This window comes from Hetaerina americana, unplaced genomic scaffold (genome assembly GCF_022747635.1).
Source record: "Hetaerina americana unplaced genomic scaffold, ioHetAmer1.1.p SCAF_7, whole genome shotgun sequence".
Taxonomy (NCBI): Eukaryota; Metazoa; Arthropoda; class Insecta; order Odonata; family Calopterygidae; genus Hetaerina; species Hetaerina americana.
This window is the reverse complement of record NW_027287316.1, coordinates 61,238,769-61,257,710: the sequence shown is the minus strand read 5'-3', so window position 1 is coordinate 61,257,710 and position 18,942 is coordinate 61,238,769. Positions and strand designations below refer to the sequence as shown.

Genomic DNA, 18,942 nt, shown 5'->3' with positions numbered 1-18,942 from the left:
CATTATCTCACTACAGTTGAGCATAAAACAAAACAAAACCCAGAATTGGGGAAAACATTCTCATATTGTCATATTTATTAGGGTAATTTTTTTAAACTAAATGATTTCTCTCTGTAAGAAAAGTGCACACTGTTTTGATATGATCATTTGTGATAAACTGCGATCAAGTTCAACTGTGAAAACCTCTTTTGGCATCGCAGAAGCAAGCAAAGTGTGGTATTCACAACACATAATAGCATAAAAGTAAATACAATAATCAAAATGAAATTAATTTAAAAGGGGTAATACTGACAATTTGGAGTAAAAATAGCATACAGTATTGAACATTAACCAATGGATTTCAAGCCTTCACATATAAGACTAGGATGATTTTTTCAACTGTAATTTTGAAAAAAAAGGTGCATCTTATGCACTATCAACTACGGTATACATTAGTAAATCAGTGTGAGGCTGCCCTTTTTTGTTTCTTTGAATTGCCACAAGTAGAAAAATAATATAGTGGAACCTCATAATGCAAGAATAATCCATTGCATGATCTTTCTTGTAAAGCAAAACAATCGTTTAATGAAACAACTTTTTGCTAGTAAAATAATGTAAAATATAATAATGCTTTCCATGCTAGCGGAACAAATGCTAGAGACAAACTGCAGTAGCAGAGGTGCAATGAATCTGAGAATTTCCCCCTTCTCACCACTTGTGATGCAACAAGTCGCTCACTAAGCGAGTCATTTTTGGGACCAATATTTTTTTCTTGTTACACGAATTATTCACAGTGTGAGGAGCTCATTAAGTGAGATTCCACTGTACTTATTATGTCCAAAATTTTAGGGAGGAAAGATTCAGACTGAGATGAAGTGGGTCCAAATTTCTTCTCTATGTCAGTTTTATTTTCTCCATTTCCGAATGCATTTAAATGTTTGTTTCATTTTTATATATATGCCATTGCCTTTAAACGACACCAGCTATTTTTTTGCAGTATATAAATATAATTTACCAATCACAACTAGGAAGAGAATACAAGGTAGAGATTATACTGTATTTTCAATATGCTATGTTTGTAGCATCAATAATCAAATATGCTGTGTTATTATATTTCCATCTCAATTGTATCCTAAGTTTGAAATCTCATTGGATTTTCATGCCTCATCAATGGCTTAAATTATGAGTAACATGCAAATATGAACTTAGTACAGGTACAAAGCATAATGCTGGGGTATTTGTATAATAGCCTTTTGAATGCCATCACAATGTACATAATGATGAAATAAGTAAATTGTATCTATCTCAGTCAAAGTTAATGCATTCGTACCTACATATTCATTGGTGTGATACATATCATTTACCGCAGTTATCCTAATTTTCCAGTTAAGGAATTTAGCATAAAAGCAATATTCCCTTTATAAAAATGCCAATTTCTATTAACAATTTGTTGCATTTAATTCCGTTTGCATCAATTTTATTCGCTATTAGACCAGTTCTAATGAAACCATGTATTTTGATAGAAAGATACAGGGTCCATATTCTGAAGAATATGGTAAAGTGGGCCATCATATTGCCATGATATTCTTCAATTCAATGTAATATTCAAATATTACCATGACTATTTCTAAATAAATATTATCATTTTATTAAATGCATATCCAAGGAAGCTTATGCTCTCTGAAAAGCAAAGGTAATTTTTTTTTTAATCTGAACATTCTATCAGAGCATGTGCATGTAGCATTTTATAATGTATTATCTATGGTAACAGGAACTTTAAATCAATGTTTGTAGCTTTGATGACTAGATTGACACCTTCTGTATGTTTTAAGTAAAATTATTTCCTACTTAAGATGATTCTAGCCATTGTGGTGATTTCTTGTGTATAGTACTGTCGTTACTTAAATAATCGCCATCATCATCGGTTGTTCTGCCTTGTGGTAGGTTCTCTTATGGTTGACCTCCATGTCTGTCTATCCTGAGCCATTCTCTTGGTTTATTCATACTTCCTCCCAATCTTAGCCATATCCAACATCATTTACTTCTTCCTCCCTCATCCTCTCTTTCCCTCTTATCATTCCTGTAACACAGTCTTCAATGGGCACTGTTTCCTTGTACAATGCCCTAACCAATTAGCCTTTTTTTCCATGATTATATTTACCAATCTCTCTCCTCCAATCCTTCGTAACACCTCCTCATTCTTGGTTCTATTCTCTCAACTAATTCCTTCCATCCTCCTCGAGATCTACATTTCAAAGGTCTCTTTTCTTTTTACTTCATCTTTTTGCAAAGTCCATGTCTCTGCTCTGGACACCAACCTATTACATCATAATTATGCAAATTATGGAATATTCATTCCACCATTCAAAATGAGGAAAATATTTTGAATTTTATTTAGCATGTTTCTTGTTGTACATTTGTATTTTATAAAATATTTATGCATCACCTGTAGATTAGAAATGCTTTAATTAAATAAAATACTTTGGTGCATAGTTCAGCAAGTGACGGCTATGAAGCCAAAGTTTGTAGTGATACTGCCGAAGGAAATCCATTAATTCCTTTGAATGCATAACAAAACTTGCACTCATTCATCTTTGAGTGAATGGTTGTATCTCCAAATTCAGGCCCTGGTATTCACCTGTCAATATGGTCAAATAACAGAGGCGGTGTCATCGTCAGGATGAATTTTTATTGTACACCTCTCGTGTCTCCCCCTGCACTCTTATGTTTACTCAGAAATAAATTTTATTTTCCCGTTAGTCTAATTTTATTTATTATCGCATTTATTGTTGCATGCTTCTCTAATGAAAGAATATAAAATATGCATACATTAATAACTGCCTGCCTTTCTTAATGCTTGTATATTTTTGTTTAATCCTTATTACCATTAGCTCCACCACGAATTAAGCTGAATCCAGTGAGACAAGTTGCCAGACCTGGAGATAATGTTTACATATCCTGCACTGCAACTGGAGACCAACCAATATCTCTGACTTGGGTTAAACAGGATGGACCATTGCCTGCATCTGTGGTTGTGAATGGTGGTTCACTGCATTTCCGAGGAATAGAGCTCTCTGATGCTGGCCACTACAGGTGCACTGCACGGAACTCTGCAGGAGAAGCTGATGGTGTAGCAAATATAATTGTCACTGGTAAGCTTTACAATGTGTGCCTTAGTAGAGTTGTATGTGATGTGACTTGGTTCTTAATTCTTAGCTTGGGAAATGAAATATGATGAACACGCCACAAATTAAAATCTCTCCTCTTTAATACTTTTCCATATTATGTATAAGAGATATGTACCAGTGGACATCTGTATGGATGTCATGGCAGTTATCATTAATTTTCGTCAGAGAATATGCTTGAATATTGAGTTGATATACATGTTTGCGCACATTCTCATGAGTGACTTGAAGATAATAAGCAAAAAAAAATCAGTCTGAATTCAGTTCTATCTCATTATTTTGTAGTTGGAAGGGAGAAAATGCAGATTATCCAGGATTAAAATAAAATCTCCAAAAATCAGAATTTTTATGATCCTGTATCTAGATAATTAAATCTCATTGATTTGTTTTTAAATTAGGTCCCAATCATTTAGATCTGACAAATTTGTTATTCAAGCTACTTGTATTATAAAAGTCACCAATTTACCTCTAAAAAAACAAATATGTTTTGCTAACTGTTATGCATACCATCTTTCAATAGAAAAAAAAGTTCCATTATTTATTTTACACAGTTTCAAAATAACATTTTCTTCTTTAGATACCTAATCAAGAAGATGTTAGTGAGAATGGATAAAAATAGTTTTTACCCAATGTGAAATGGAAATTACAAACTCTCTCAGGTTACATGACAGGCTTAACAGTGTAAACATTTTTATTTCATACATGTAATATTATTTAGACATAAAAATCGCATAGATGAAGTGAATTAAGTCTTTTAAGATTTCAGAATGGAATTACATGATCTTCATAGTGCTGAGCTCTTGATCTTTTTGTAAACAATTAAAAGGGTCACTCATAAAATGAGAGAGATGTTCCCATTATTCAGCTTAAATACTTTTGTGGCCAAACATTGACTTATGAATTAGAATTGTGTTTTTGCTTTTCTGTTGTTTTTTCATTTAATCTTCTGATATTTGGATAAACATTTGGATAATAGTCACAAATTCATTTGGGGAAATAGTTTTGTTTTTTGTCTTTAGTCCAAGTCACAGTTTAATTTGGGTTAAGGAAAATTCACCTCTTGTTCCCATAATCCTCATGGCTGCCAGTAAAAATTCATTGCTAAATTAGGAACGAGAAGTTCAGTTGAAAGGAGTAAATTTTCATATGAATTCATGATCACTTTGCCCTCATTTTCATTTTTTGCTGGACTCAGGATCACTCCCTTTTTTCCCAAAAGAGACTTTTTCTCAGTTTCCACAACTTCTTTCAGGTGAGTTATTAACTAGATGGTATGAGCAGTTAATTCTTCATTTCCTCTGTAGTAGCATGATATTGTTGTTGCTTTAGTCATATGACTCCTCTTTCAAGGAATGTTTATGATGATTTGTATTCCTTTAGAAACTAGTTTGGTAAACACGCTGTCATATCATGAAAACGTAACAGTATTTGCATTGTGTATTAATCTAAAAATGCAAGATGTATGAGCTTGTGTCCCATTGTGTAGTTTTGTTGTAAAAAATGCACAAACAGTTGAAGATATATGTATTGTCATATATTTTCAATTCTGAATGAACAAAACTTTTTATAGAACAATTATCTTGAGTTAAAATGTCCAACATGATTACACAAAACTTCTACTCTGGGGCTCCATTACCATTTCCTTGTGTGGCTATATACCCCATTTTTTCTATGAATTTGTTGCTGATGCTTTCAATTTTCACAGTATGAAGTTTTAAATTTTTGTTGGCTTTTTATGATTCTTGTCATGAAAAAATTTTACTAAGTTTTGATATAAATGTCTAAAGTGCACTTTTTCAAAGCAGATCCCACTCTAAATGACTGCTATTTACAACAATAGCCATAATATTCATACTTTTTTTTTGATAATTTCAAAACAAAATGGCAGAAAGACTCCAGGTTGTGCAGGCAATGCAACGAGATATATCAACATATGTGGGATCTTCTGTAGACCTTAAATGCTCAATCCAGCCAGGAACAAGGGTAGTTTGGGCTAGGGATGGAGATCAACCTATGCCAAGAGGTTCTAGGGAGAGAGAAGATCATCAAGGTGGTGTTAGCATCTTGGAATTGGGCAGGGTATCTGTTGAAGATGGGGGTCGTTACTTCTGCCATGCTGAATCTCCAGTAGGATCATCATCAGACTATGTGGACTTAAGAGTTGAGCGTGAGTACTAAATGCGTGAAGTTCATATATCCATATTAAGTTATGACTACCCAGTGAATGATTATCAGTGGATTGATCTCCTGAATGCATCAAATACTAACACTATGTATTTTTCCTAACTGTAGTTGAATTTTTTCTCTGAAAGCATTTTTCCTAATAATTTGGTGTCTATTCAGTGATTTTTGACTGAAAATAAGTTTCTAACTTTTGAATTTCTATTATCAGCTTCTACTGTCCTGATTTACCTGATTGTCTTTATACTTACTAGCATAGAATATGTCAAATAAGTAAGTGGAAATTTACTGTAATGTGACAAACTAAAGGCTGGGCAGAGTGATATAACTTTTAATTCAGTTACTTGAAAATGGAATAAGAGATTTTTTAGCAATCTAGTTATCTACTGTCAGTAAAAAATCAAGTGACCAGAGTTTCAGAAGTTATTAATTTCAGATGAGGTAACCAATTTTAATATGGATCCTTAAGTTTTTTGTCCTCATAGATAAATTTCCTCTTAATTTTGTTTGAAAAATGAACCAGTTTTTGACCTTTAAAATCTAATGATTGAACTTAGTGTGCCTGCTATTATGTTATCAACCTCTTCTTTGACTCAAGGTTGCATGGAATATTAGCCAAAGATGTTTTAAGCAATGTAGAGAAAAAAATTGTATTTATTGGGAAATTGTTGACAACTCTTTTAAAAAACTTTGAAATGGACGGCTCATTTGAAATTTCAGTCGAATTGGTCCATTGTAGTGGCCACAAGGTTGTCATAATTGAGAATATTTAGCAGAAAATGGAATTAGAGGAGAGAGTTAAAATAGCACATAGATCCTAATTATTATAAACAAAATGAACTGAATTTGGATGTTGTAACATCTATAATAGTAAAAAAGACTCCATGAATCAAGTCACTTCATTAGGTCAGTACCTACTGCAGTCTAACTTCATCTTCAAGGTATGGCACTGAGAGGTTCAGTTCTTCCTCTAATGCAATATCATGGTACTGCTGGCACTGTGCCGAGACTGTTCTTCACTTCCAACTACTCCATTGCTGATTTCATATTTAAAAAGACATTGTGGTAGTTTTCCCTTACATATTCTGCTGGAAATTTTTCTGCCCATCAAAATTACTAAAAATCGTTGGCAGTTTCATTTTTCCTGTCAGTGTGACGTCATACATTGGTGTCTTATAACCTTTTCTTCTTATTCAAGTGGAAATTTTTTCTGCTATTCTAGATCTGATACATATCATTATACAATTTCTCCTACTATTTCTCTTCATGAATATCTCATGCCATGGCATTGTCTTAGAAAAATTGGCAGTAGGCATACCAACCATTTAGTTTCTCACTTCAATTGAAATTTTGTTGGTTGAAACAGTGATACCATTTATTTATTTATTTGAGTTAGCTAGGTATTTATTATTTAGTTCTTAACATGTTCCTCAAGCTTAGGCCATTTAGGAGCACATGAACAATATCAGAATTTACGAAATCCACCATCTGCTTCTTCTATTCTCCTACCTTCTTCTCTGTCCAAAGTGGGCCAAAATAGCTTTCAGCTGCCTTGTTTCCTTGTTGGAAAGCATAATTCAAGACTTCAAGTTTAAATTTAATACCATCTGACAATCTTCTGTATTAAGAACCCATAAGGTTATTAGTATCATTTTAGCTTTTTATGCATTTCTGTTATCATTTTGATCGATTGAAATTTGAATGAAAAGCAACCATTTTGTATGTTATAATACCACTCTCATACTACGCAAGGTTGAGTACCTGTAGACTTGGAGTTTATTGGGGGGATACGATGCATATATTAGGTGAGGGTCAGTACCCGTTAGCCTATTGTGTATGTTTCGCAGCAGCACCACATGTGTGATGTAATTAAAATCGCTGCATTGTATACCTTTACGATTCATTTGGGAATTGTTTAGGAAGCATGCTATACTGTCAAGGAAAAATTAAAACATGTTGCTTAATACTGGCTCAAAACAGTGAAATTATCGAATTTAGTATTAAAGGCAACCATTTTCTATGCCTGATGCAGGAAAAAAACTTAATAGTAATTTTTTTTCCGGCAAATATATTTGCGAGGTCGAAGGTCAAAGTTATATCCTTTTTTTTGGACTAATCATTGATTTCAGTCCTTTCAGTAAAAAGTAAATGGTTTATTAGATATTATATTCACTGCAGCAAATTCTTCATGAAATCGAAATTTAAAAAGTCGCTAGGAGCCAACTCTGATGAATTCGGTGGATGTTTTAAGAATTCAACCTATAATTCCAAAATGTTTACCATCGAAACTATGCAGGTGTGAAGCCATGCATTCTTGATATTTTTTCTTTACCAAGTTAGGACTTTTTTCTTGATTATTTTGCTCAACTGGTGCAATAATGACACATAATACTCTCAATTTATTATTTGTCATTTTTGCTTGTAATTGACCACAGATGGTTCCACATGCATTCCAAAAAACTGTGGTCGTCGCAGCCGATTTCAACATCTTTGCCTTCTTTGAAGCCAGCTTACCTTCAGAAACTCACTGTTTTGACTGTTCCTTTGCCTTTGGAGTGTAGTAGTGTATCCATGTTTCCTCCAAAGTTATGGATCAATGCTCAAAAGATCGCAATTCTGAAGAATAAGTACTAAACCAGCTTCCAAATTGATCACACAATTGCATTTATTCTTCACTAAGAGCATATGCATCTTGTGGAGATTTTGTTCACACCCAATTTATCATGCAAAATTGAAAACACTACATTAGGTTATGCATGTGGCCTCAACTGCCACATGTAAACTGATTTATCAAATCGTAAACTGTCACAAACATAGGAGTAGATGTGCCATGAACTTCATCCAACTTAGCTTTGATATCTTTGGTGTTAAGCCTTTTAAATAGAAGCATTTAATCACTGCGCAAAACTCATTTTTTTCCTCTTTTTTAAATAAATAGAAGTTTGTTACTTCAATTGACTTCAAAAAGAAACAACACGATGGTTGTAGTTGAAACTTTAACAACAGTCTAGTGAGAGATGAGGCTTGCTAAATACAAACCTATTCCAATACAATCCAACAATAATAATAAAGTGCCATCTCTTGGATTTTCTAAGGAATTACTAATGACCCGCATATTCTATTGGTTCAATCAAATTGCTTCAAATTATAATACGCATTAGATTTCACTGTTTCAATATTTTCATTTTTTGTTAATAAAGTTGTATTGTAATTTTCTGGGGGTTGTCTCTTAGGAATCCAATGATTATAAAGCATTCGATAATTTTGTATTTTACAAATGATCTATGAGTATGCAGCTGCACCTTCTGGGATCAAATATTTTCAGTGACAACTTTCGCTCGTATCTTTGTATTATATATTTCTTGTAAAAATTTCATATTTAAAGGGCTGTTTATAATTAGAAATTCTTCAATTTATTTTTCATAAAAATATAATAGCATTTACAGGTAGGCATACTTACATGCAATGTAGTTATATTTTCCAACATTTAAATTTTTGTCTTTCTCTTTCCAAGGGATGAAAAAGGAAAATTTTATTAGTATTTATGTACAAATGACATAATGTTACGACATTATGATGCAAATAGAAAATCAATTGGCAGGAACAGTAAAAGGAAATAATGGAAAAGGAAATATGCTTGTTCATCAGTTGGTATTTATTTAGACCTAAGTCACCTAAATTAATTTCAAAATTGTATTTTCTTGATAAAATGAATCACATTAAATATTTTAAATGTTTGCATTGCACCAATTGATGCTAAATAACTTAATTTATGATAAGACTTTAAAAATTACTTTAAAAGGTATGAATGCTTTGTAATCATCGATGGCTGTTTTTTTTAATACTGTCAGGAAATCAGTTCCAATTTATTATTCTACAAATTGAGAAAAATCATGTCCTGAAAATACTTATATGTCAGTTTTGGGTTAGACATGAAAATAATCAGTATGGTTATAGTTTCACTTTATATCCATGACATAACTTCTTGTAAGTATTATTTGATGATTATTAAACTTTGTCCTCCATCTCAACTCCTATCTCCATGTAACTATGAAATAATGACATACTTTAGCGCCTATTAAAAATAGACTACCTTATTCAATTAACCCTAATGCTTGCTGGTATGCATGTGTATGTTTGTATACAAGGTGCAGCGCTTAAATCTGGAATACTATCAATTTGAATTTCCCGCCATATCGTAGTTTCTACAGAGGTCACAAAATAACGCTGGGCGTTATATTTCAAAATAGGTCGTTTCTTCTGGTACCCCAGATATACTTTTATGATATTGTGGCTAAGTATAATGCTTTGGAGAAGTCGGGGGAAGGTTTCGCTAACCCTGCGAGGAAATCTCATTCGAGGAAACGCATGCTTGTCCAGATTTAAGCGCCACGTCCTGTATATCAAATATTATGTTTGGGATGCTCAGTTTGAGTAGATTTTTGTAAATACATATTACTCTTTTTTTAATATTTTGTTTAAATGGTGGCAATGGTATTAGCATATCAATTTCTATAATGGAAAGCTTTTTAAATAAACATAAAATGTTGCCAAAATACACAAAAAAGCATGACTCACTTATAGCTGTAATTATATTTGGTTGCTAAGCATATTTTACTGTATATTTTGCTGCTGAACTTTATTCAAAATTAGCTTTACAGTTATGATTCTGTTAATCTAATTTGAACAAATGTCTCATTATTATTGCAAAACACTTATTTTCCCGCTTTGTTCGTTTGTTGTGTGTCTGTGTTTGCGTGATTCATGAGCAGGAAAACAGCAAACCCACTGCCAACGTCATGAATACCAATGCGCAAGTGGACAATGCATATCAAGGGAAAAATATTGTGATAGAAGAATTGACTGCCAAGATCACAGCGATGAGAGATACTGCAGACAGCGAAGGGGTTTGTTATAAAACATTAAATTCTCACACACTTTAAACTATACACTTAATTATTCCTTAAATTCTAAATAATATAATTCAGAAATACAATGAGTCCTCATTTAATATTCTTAATTTTTACTTCATTTATGCTAAATTAACTATATTAAAATAGTAAAAATTCTTTCAAATTTTATTTTCCTATGTTAGTGTCAAAAGGTTTTATTTAAATAGTATCAAATAATCTAAAAGCCTCACGAATGACATTTGTTATTTTGAAATAATTTTCTTGGCCAATTTCGTAATATGTTGCTGCATTATTCCAAGTAAATTCATAATAAATGGAAAACGCACTGGGTTACAGACAGTGAAGTGGGCATAATTAGTATTCAAAATTTGTTACATAATCATATTCTATTGTTACTGATGGTAATTTTATAATCAATCAGTTGTTAGCTAATTTCCATGACTTTCAGAATGATGTAGCCATCACTGTAGGTATTGTGCATAATAGATGAATGAATTACTACTGGAAAAATATGAATGATGTTTTATCGTGTTTTTTTTATCTTTACATGAGTATGCATGCATACTTATGTATGCATAGTATGCATTATCATGCTGTAATAATATTAATAATGTTATGTCAGGATTCTATTTTACTTCCACTTGAGTGAGCAGTAGTAAAAGTTTGTATAGGTTTTAGTTTGGCATAGATTGAGTCAGGGTTCAGTAGTGAATCAGATTTTTCAGGATAGCATTCAATGTCAATGGATTATTGCACAGATGGTGATGCGTTTGAGTTATTTTTAAAAAGAACATTGGCCCAAGAAGGACTTAATACCCTTATTTATAAAAATAAATACTCTGAGGAACATTCTCAACAGCTGGATTTAAGTGACCCTTATTGTTGTTTTATAAATTAACTTTATAACATTATTGCACCATACTGTTTCAAAGTGCCTCAGTATCTATAATGATAGGCATATCATTAATTTGATTAACCTCTCATAACATTTTAAAATTCTGTATTTGAAAATCACCTTTTGTATGCATAAAATATATTTTTAGCAGAATTTCCACACATTTTACTATGGGGTAAAATTTTATGTTAATGATTAATTTATGCCAAACAATTGCAAAAATATCATGGATTTACCTTAGTCATGTTAAGTTAAATGAGGACTCACTATTTCCATAAATATATTAATAATTTGTGGCCTAAATTTTTTATAACTAAGAAGTGATAGTAAAAGTGATACACTACATGTATTTATTAGCTTTAAAACAAAATGTGATTAAATCATCTGCTTTAATAATTTTTCATTTTTCTTTAACTCATCTTTAAATTACTCAATTCAATTTAGCTCATTAAATTATTATATTTATTTAGTACAATTTACCTGAGAAGTAAATTTCATCTCCATATGCAAATACATTCAAAATAATAACCTAGGACTGCACATAAATAATTAAACCATAAAACTTACTTTAAAAGCAAGACCTAATTGAAAATTTAAAAATATCGACCAAACAAAATACTCCCGTATTTTTTTTCTTTCCCCTGTGTTATGCCTCTCAGAAAAACCACTTAATAATGAGAATAGTACATAATGATTATTTTAGTTTCCAAAAGGTTTTGGTAAGTAGACCAGTTCAACCTTTTTTACGCTACAAAGGCAAATTCAATGACGAGAGAAATTGTTAGATGACGATGAATATTCTTTGCAGCATAAAAAATAATTAGGGGTTGTAATTGTTTGATATATTCTAGATACTTTTGATAAAATAATTTCAATTTTGAAAGTAAAATCTGATGATGTAAAACAAATTGGAGGGCTATGCAAGTATACTGATTGCCATGAATTGCCATTGCAGGGTACCCTATCTGCATGCCAAGCCAGAGGTTGTGGGTTTGATTCCCACCTGAGTGGGTTTTCTCCACCTTGGGCTTGGGTGTCGGTGATTGTTTTTAATGTTATTTTCTTACTCAAAAATCTGACGTAAAGAGCAAAAAATGGCTGTTTTCGGCTTAATGATAGTTAAATAAAGAAATGAAAGTTAAATTAGCTAAATTTGATGAATGTTTTAATTTGCTTGTATTTTGATTTTTTAGATTGAATTTGAATTATTTGCACATTATATTTATTCTTTTAAATTTATTACTATATAATAATATAAATACAAGTTGACAAGTCAAAGTAAATGAATTTGAAGTGTTTTTTAATGGTTTTTCCTAAAGCGAGATGTGTACATGTGTGTGTATACACATACACACATATAGTGTATATATATATGTACACACACACTATGACACTTCCAAGGATTTTGCTTGGTTATGATATATTTGTGACTTCTGCACATTTGATTTTATTGTATGCTATTATGCTGATGCTGATTTTGCTAACATTATTAAAACCCTGCGGTGTATTCCTTTGAATAGGTTTAAGGAGCTCTCTGTAGTAAGCTAATTATTTGTTGGTGTGGAACTACTTAATTTGAATGGAAATTCCTGCACAGTTTCTAGAAATTGGTAATAGGATATTTTGGTAGTGGAGTGATTTGCATGTTTTTTGTTTCGAATTTTATATAATATCATTTACTATTGATTAACCACAGGCAGTTTTTTTGTCTTCCATTCTACCTGTGTTTATGGTATAAAGACTTGTTGTGATTTTTAATTGGAACGAGGGAGTGTTAAATGTTGATTATAAATATTAATTGAAAATTTTCTAATACAATTGTTCTGAGCTGAGATGTATTTGAAAGTCTACTGCAAAATATTTTTCATTTTATGAAATGTTTCTGTTTTCTGATTCCCCACGAATTACTTTATTTCATATCTTGTGTAGCTCCTCTTGCTGAGTAAAATTTAGTTATATTTATCCTTGTGGAAGATTTTAGTTTTTCATTGTTGTTCACTCATTTTTTTTGCTCAATATTGTTTAGTAGTAGCACCTGAACTGTTTCATTATTCCTTAATACTGCTTTGTATTCTAGTGATTAATAACCATTTAGAATTCCCAATTATTTAGAAAAATCAAGTAGAATAATTCACTACCTCATTAAATTACTGTTCATAAACCTATCTACCTGATAATACAATCTACCTAATATTCAGAGGAATATTTCATTTCAATCATGTGGCTATATCTATTATGAAGTTCATTTTTATTTAAATGTTATAAAAAATAATAAGTTGATACTAAACAAAATAAAATCAACATTTGTGATACTTGATTTTTTAAGGATGTGAAAAGCAACAGTATTTCACATTCCTTCGGTCAACTCTTATCATTTTATCATATTTGTAGTAATTCATTCAATCATGGGAAAGTAATCAATGTTACCAAGTTATTAAACCTATCTGATCACTAGTCAGTAATAAAGCAGATTTAAAAAAATACGTATTACTATAGATACTATAGTTCTATTGCCTATTGTTTGTACAAAAATATCCTTGAGCCTTATTACTAATTTTACTCGTAACACCTTCCTTTGAAATTTAGTGCCAGAAGAAAATCAATAAAAGTTTGTAAGTTAAAATATTTATAATATCTGCATAGTGACTATTGGATAAATAATTTTCAAATTAAAATCAAGTCCTCTCTAATCTATGAAAAAGTCATAATTAATCAAACAAAGATACATATTGGCATTAACTTACATGCGTTTACAATTATTCAGAATCTGAATATCGGAAAATCCACATCTTTATTATTTTGTTATAATTATGTTCACTAAAATAGCTGTCAAACATTACATATGTAAATTATAATTTTAATAATTGATTTTTTTAAATTCGCCCATGCAGATTGACTTAAAAAATATGAGCTGATTCATTTTTCATGCATCTATTTAATGGGAAAATTCTTTGATTTATCAATTTAACCAGGAGTTAACGACATTACTCTCCACATTGATGCTAGTCAAGAAATTATCCGAGTAGGAGACACTGTTGATATTCGCTGCGGAGTCTCAGGAGATCCTGCTGCAGTTATTTCATGGTCTAAGCCTGGAGAACAATTTGCATCAAATATTCAGACACGGGGAAACCTATTGAGGTGAGTTATTATTTGAAGTTATAAAATATATTCTGATGTTGATTAATTGCTCAAAAGATTTTTTTTTGATTGTTACTAAGTATTGAAGAACTAATTACTGTACATTTTATTCAACTAGTGTTATGTTATTTTCCAATGCACATAAAATTTCTCCTGGCTCTTAGTACCAGTTCTACAGATCACATATGCTCTTGTTTTTAGGGTTAATAATGTGGACCATAGAAATGGTGGAGTGTACACATGCACAGCTCAAACTACTGGTGGATTGTACAAGGAAGATTACGTTCTTGCAATCCAAGGTAAGAAAAATAATATATAGTAGAAATGAGAAATTATTTATTTTAAAGCTCAAGAAAGAGTATTCAAAGGTTTGAAATTATAAAATCAAAAATTTATTAATTTAGACTGAAGATTATTTGATTCAAAATTCAATATAATTTCCACAGTTAAATAATGAATTTTCATCCAAAATCCTTATTTTTGCTTTTAAATATTTATGAAAGAAAAATTGGGAGTATGCATTCTACTTTGAGAGTATCATTGTGCACAACTGTTTTGATATTGATTAAGGAACATTAAATAGTTTGGATAATAAGCATAGTGTTAATGAGTTTTTAATTTGAAATAGCATGACTGTATTAGGATACGAGTTTTTAGAAATCCAAAAATTTACCCTGAAATATTAACTAATCTTTTGTCATGTGCTGTGTTTAGTTATCAGCGTGAAAAAATGATATTCTTTCAAAAAATAAGATGGGTACAATGTAGAACATTTACTCTCAACCAAGTTGGCATCTAAATAACCAACATTTAAAAGAAATAAAATAAAAAAGAGAGTAATGAAAATCTCAAATACTTTCGTAATATGTGACAGTGATTTTTTCATAATTGAGAGAAAACCCACCCAATGACATACCCATGTCTCAATGTTTGGCGAAACATCTCCAAATGATCTCATAGTTAAATCAAAGTATTATGTTTTTCATAAATATTTGGCTTAACATTAACTTCAATTGATTGTAGTGCTAGAATATTCAATTTATGAATTAATCTCTTTGCTGCTGCATAATTCGAATTCTTTATGTAATATGATCCAACAGATGCTCACTATAATTCAAAATACATTGCCTATATTCTTAAAGTCAAACTGTTTGAATGTTGAGATAATGTGACGTAAGTAGTGTAGGTATGAGTAAACTGTAAACATTTGCAGAATATGTAACTTAGCATCATATTAAACACTGGCATGAATTATAGAGTTATATCTCTGTTAGGATTATTCATTGTAACTATAATTTGCTAATAGCGAATTTGATAGTTTAAGGCATCTATAAAGGAGAAAGGAGTAAGCTCATTTAAGTGAACGAGTTAATATTATTTTATTCTCAAAGTTAGACCTCTGAATGTAATAAGGGTTGAGATGGTAAACCACCTTAGTTTTACACCATCATCCTTGAGAGGGATCATATCTGCCACAATATCGATCAATATTTTTATAAATTTTTATAATAATATGTAATATAGAAATACCTATCAGCTTAAATTGGTACCTCAGAAAATTCTTTTATACTATAGGGCTGGACAATATGTAAAAAAGAGATCCATTTATCCATGGGAACATTCTATTTTGCAGCAATCTGTGATGTGCCCTATATCCTGTTGATTATGAAATGCTTGTCACTAGGGTTTGAAAAAGAAGCATACATAGAAAAGCATTCTACCAGGGTTGGCAAAAGAAAATTAGTATTGATATTTAGTGACTCTACTTTATGATATTAATCATTCCAGAGTACTGATTATAAAATTGAAAATATCATTTATGTATAATGTAATGTTATAATTAAACTTATTTACGTCGTGTAATTCTGAGAGTTATAGGTTTTTTGTGATGACACTATTATTCATCATTCTTTGGCAGCATATATGTAGTACGGTGGGTTGCAGTAGTCCAGGGGTAAAGTTTTGGACTACTGACCGGAGGGCCCGGGTTCGATTCCCCGCAAGCCCCTCTGGGCACCCAAGTAATGTAATTTTTTGGGCACCAGATCTTCCTTGGAAACCATAACTGGCACAGGGAAAGGAACTGGCCCCCCTACCCTGATGTGTAAATTTCACAAGCCATCAAGCTTAGTACGGGGTGGACTCTACCATCACCTACCAAACCGAACTTATGGTTGATTACTGTGTTTATGATTTTTATCTTTAATATGGTGAGGTATCCATGATTGTGAAAGTATCATACTGTTAGCTCATATTCATTGAAAATAATTTTCTAAAAAATATTAAATGATAAATTAAAAGAACAAATGATCTTTATAATACTTTATGTAACCATGTATGCCAGGTTTTTTTAGATTACTCAGAAACTTAGTTTTAAGTGCCTGTGAAAGAGTATGGAAAAAGACCTTGTTAGCAGAGGGTTGAATAACACTGTGTTGACTATTCACTACCATTTATTCCTGGTTAATGATCATTCACCTTAACTAAAATTGGTTGGAAATATGTTTACCATTACTTATGTTATTTTAAAATTATGTTACTATTCAAAAATCTTAGCCCTTAGTTTTGTGCTGTGGTTGATATCAATTTAAATTCAACTTGAATTCATACTTATAAAAACAATATCTCTTTTCATAGATACAAATGACATTACACATTCAGAAACCGATGGGCATCGAGGAACAACACCATCTCCTGTTCCAATTGAAACACGATCTGCTCCATATGGCTCAGCTGTAGTAATGGAATGCCGTACAGATTTGGATCCTCCAGTCACCCATTCATGGTCTAGGCAGGGTGGGTTCTTGCCTAAAGAAGCAATTGTTGACAGGGTAAGATGTTATGAAATCAAATACATGTGAAATCTCTTGTGTATAATTGCCAAATGCACACCATACAATTTATTATATGTGTATGCATGCATTATTTTTCTTTTAGGACACACTGACCATTCCCATTGTGCAACCCAGTGATGCAGGAACTTACTTTTGCACAGCCCAGAGCGACTCAGTGAAAATGGAAATACCAACTGTCCTCGTGGTGAAAGATGTTATACCACGTTTTGATCAAAATCCTGTTTCCTTCATGAGTTTGCCAACCCTGCCTGGAGCATATCTTCAATTTTCTGTCGAAATATCATTCAAGCCTGAGTCTCCAGATGGTAAGGGTGGACAAATTATGTTGCTTATATTATCCTGCTACACTAGATTACTAATGAAATTTTATTAGCCAATTTAATGATCAAAATTTTCTTCTGGTAAAAAAATGGACTCGTATAAATATTGACTGATAATCTTTGGGTTGCAAGCAGCCCAACTTAAATGGTGTTCTGTCCTTTCAAATAAACTCCTCATAAGAATGCAGTTTTATGATTGTGCAGCAACAGTGAAGGTTCGTCTTCTCATAACATTGTCATTCATGAGTCATCTCAATTAAGTCTGGCAGTAGTTGTTTTAAATAATTTATAATAAATTACAGTGGACCCTCATACAGTGAGCATAATTCATTCTGGAATCTTTCCCATAAAGCAAACCACTCATTTAGGTAAAATAATTTTTCCATTTTAAATTAATGTAAAATTAGATAATGCATTCCCTGCTAAAAAAAATACATCATATACAAGATTTGCTCAAAAAATATATATCTAATTTGTTTAGGGTCATGAATCATTTTCATCTTTCCTCACATCATTGCATGAACCAACCTGGAATGCAAACTCAATATGTAGAAAACAAAAAAGAATCAAAGTAATTAGTTTATTATTTATGATACATTCCTAATTCTTTTTTAGTAGAAAGCTATAGAGATATGTTTTTGCCAATGGTTCAAAATTTTGTGGAAATGTGATGCCACATTATCATTAAATAAATTTGCAGCATGCATAGCCACCACCTTATTAAAGTGATGCTTTTCAATGTGTGATGATACAGAGAATGAATCATCATATTTTCTTCTATCTTGAAATGAACCAACCTGGAATATGAATTTGATTTGTGGAAAACAAAAATTTATCTAAATAATAATTAGTAGTAATTATTGAAGTCACCAGTTTAATTCTCTGCTGGATTTCTTGCTTCACCATGCCATGGCTGTGGCGGTTCTTCCCGTAAACTTCTCAAACTACTCACTGCTTACTTGCTTGTATCGGTTACTTGGTTTTGTATCGATTTAAATTAATGAACAGAATAGACTGACTTCAATTCATGATATTTTTAATGACTACTGTTCGACTAAATGATGACCTAATTCAAAGTTGGCAATTAAGATTGTCTCCTCGGAAGTTTGCACTTTTTGCTAATACATTATTGGTAGCTATTTATAATATCTTTCAGAATGTGTCCATTTTTTTGCTCACAATATATTGATATTTTCCATTCTTTTTACAGGTTTAATTTTGTACAATGGGCAAAATCCAGGTGGATCAGGTGATTTTGTTTCATTTGGTTTGAGCCAAGGACATCCAGAACTTAGGTTTGATGTTGGTTCTGGACCAGCCATTATCAGAGCACCAGCACCTGTGACTCTAGGACGTTGGCACACTGTCAAATTGGACAGAAATAAAAAAGAAGGTGAAAACTTATTTTCCTTTTAATTCTAGCATGGATATTTTAAGTTACAGTGTTTTAATCACTGGAATGGTACTTAATCT

General features: G+C 31.6%; 1 protein-coding gene across 1 annotated transcript in view; it reads left to right on the top strand.

The window, feature by feature from the left end:
• The window catches only part of trol (terribly reduced optic lobes), a 703,100-nt gene that overhangs the window by 660,186 nt on the left and 23,972 nt on the right, over positions 1-18,942 (top strand). Inside the window, exons 62-70 of the mRNA XM_071594907.1 lie at positions 1,646-1,672; positions 2,871-3,131; positions 5,053-5,331; positions 10,118-10,252; positions 14,126-14,294; positions 14,496-14,593; positions 16,932-17,125; positions 17,232-17,454; positions 18,680-18,862. Of these exons, the coding sequence (XP_071451008.1) occupies positions 1,646-1,672; positions 2,871-3,131; positions 5,053-5,331; positions 10,118-10,252; positions 14,126-14,294; positions 14,496-14,593; positions 16,932-17,125; positions 17,232-17,454; positions 18,680-18,862 (1,569 nt within the window). The remainder of the gene's footprint in view (positions 1-1,645; positions 1,673-2,870; positions 3,132-5,052; positions 5,332-10,117; positions 10,253-14,125; positions 14,295-14,495; positions 14,594-16,931; positions 17,126-17,231; positions 17,455-18,679; positions 18,863-18,942) is intronic.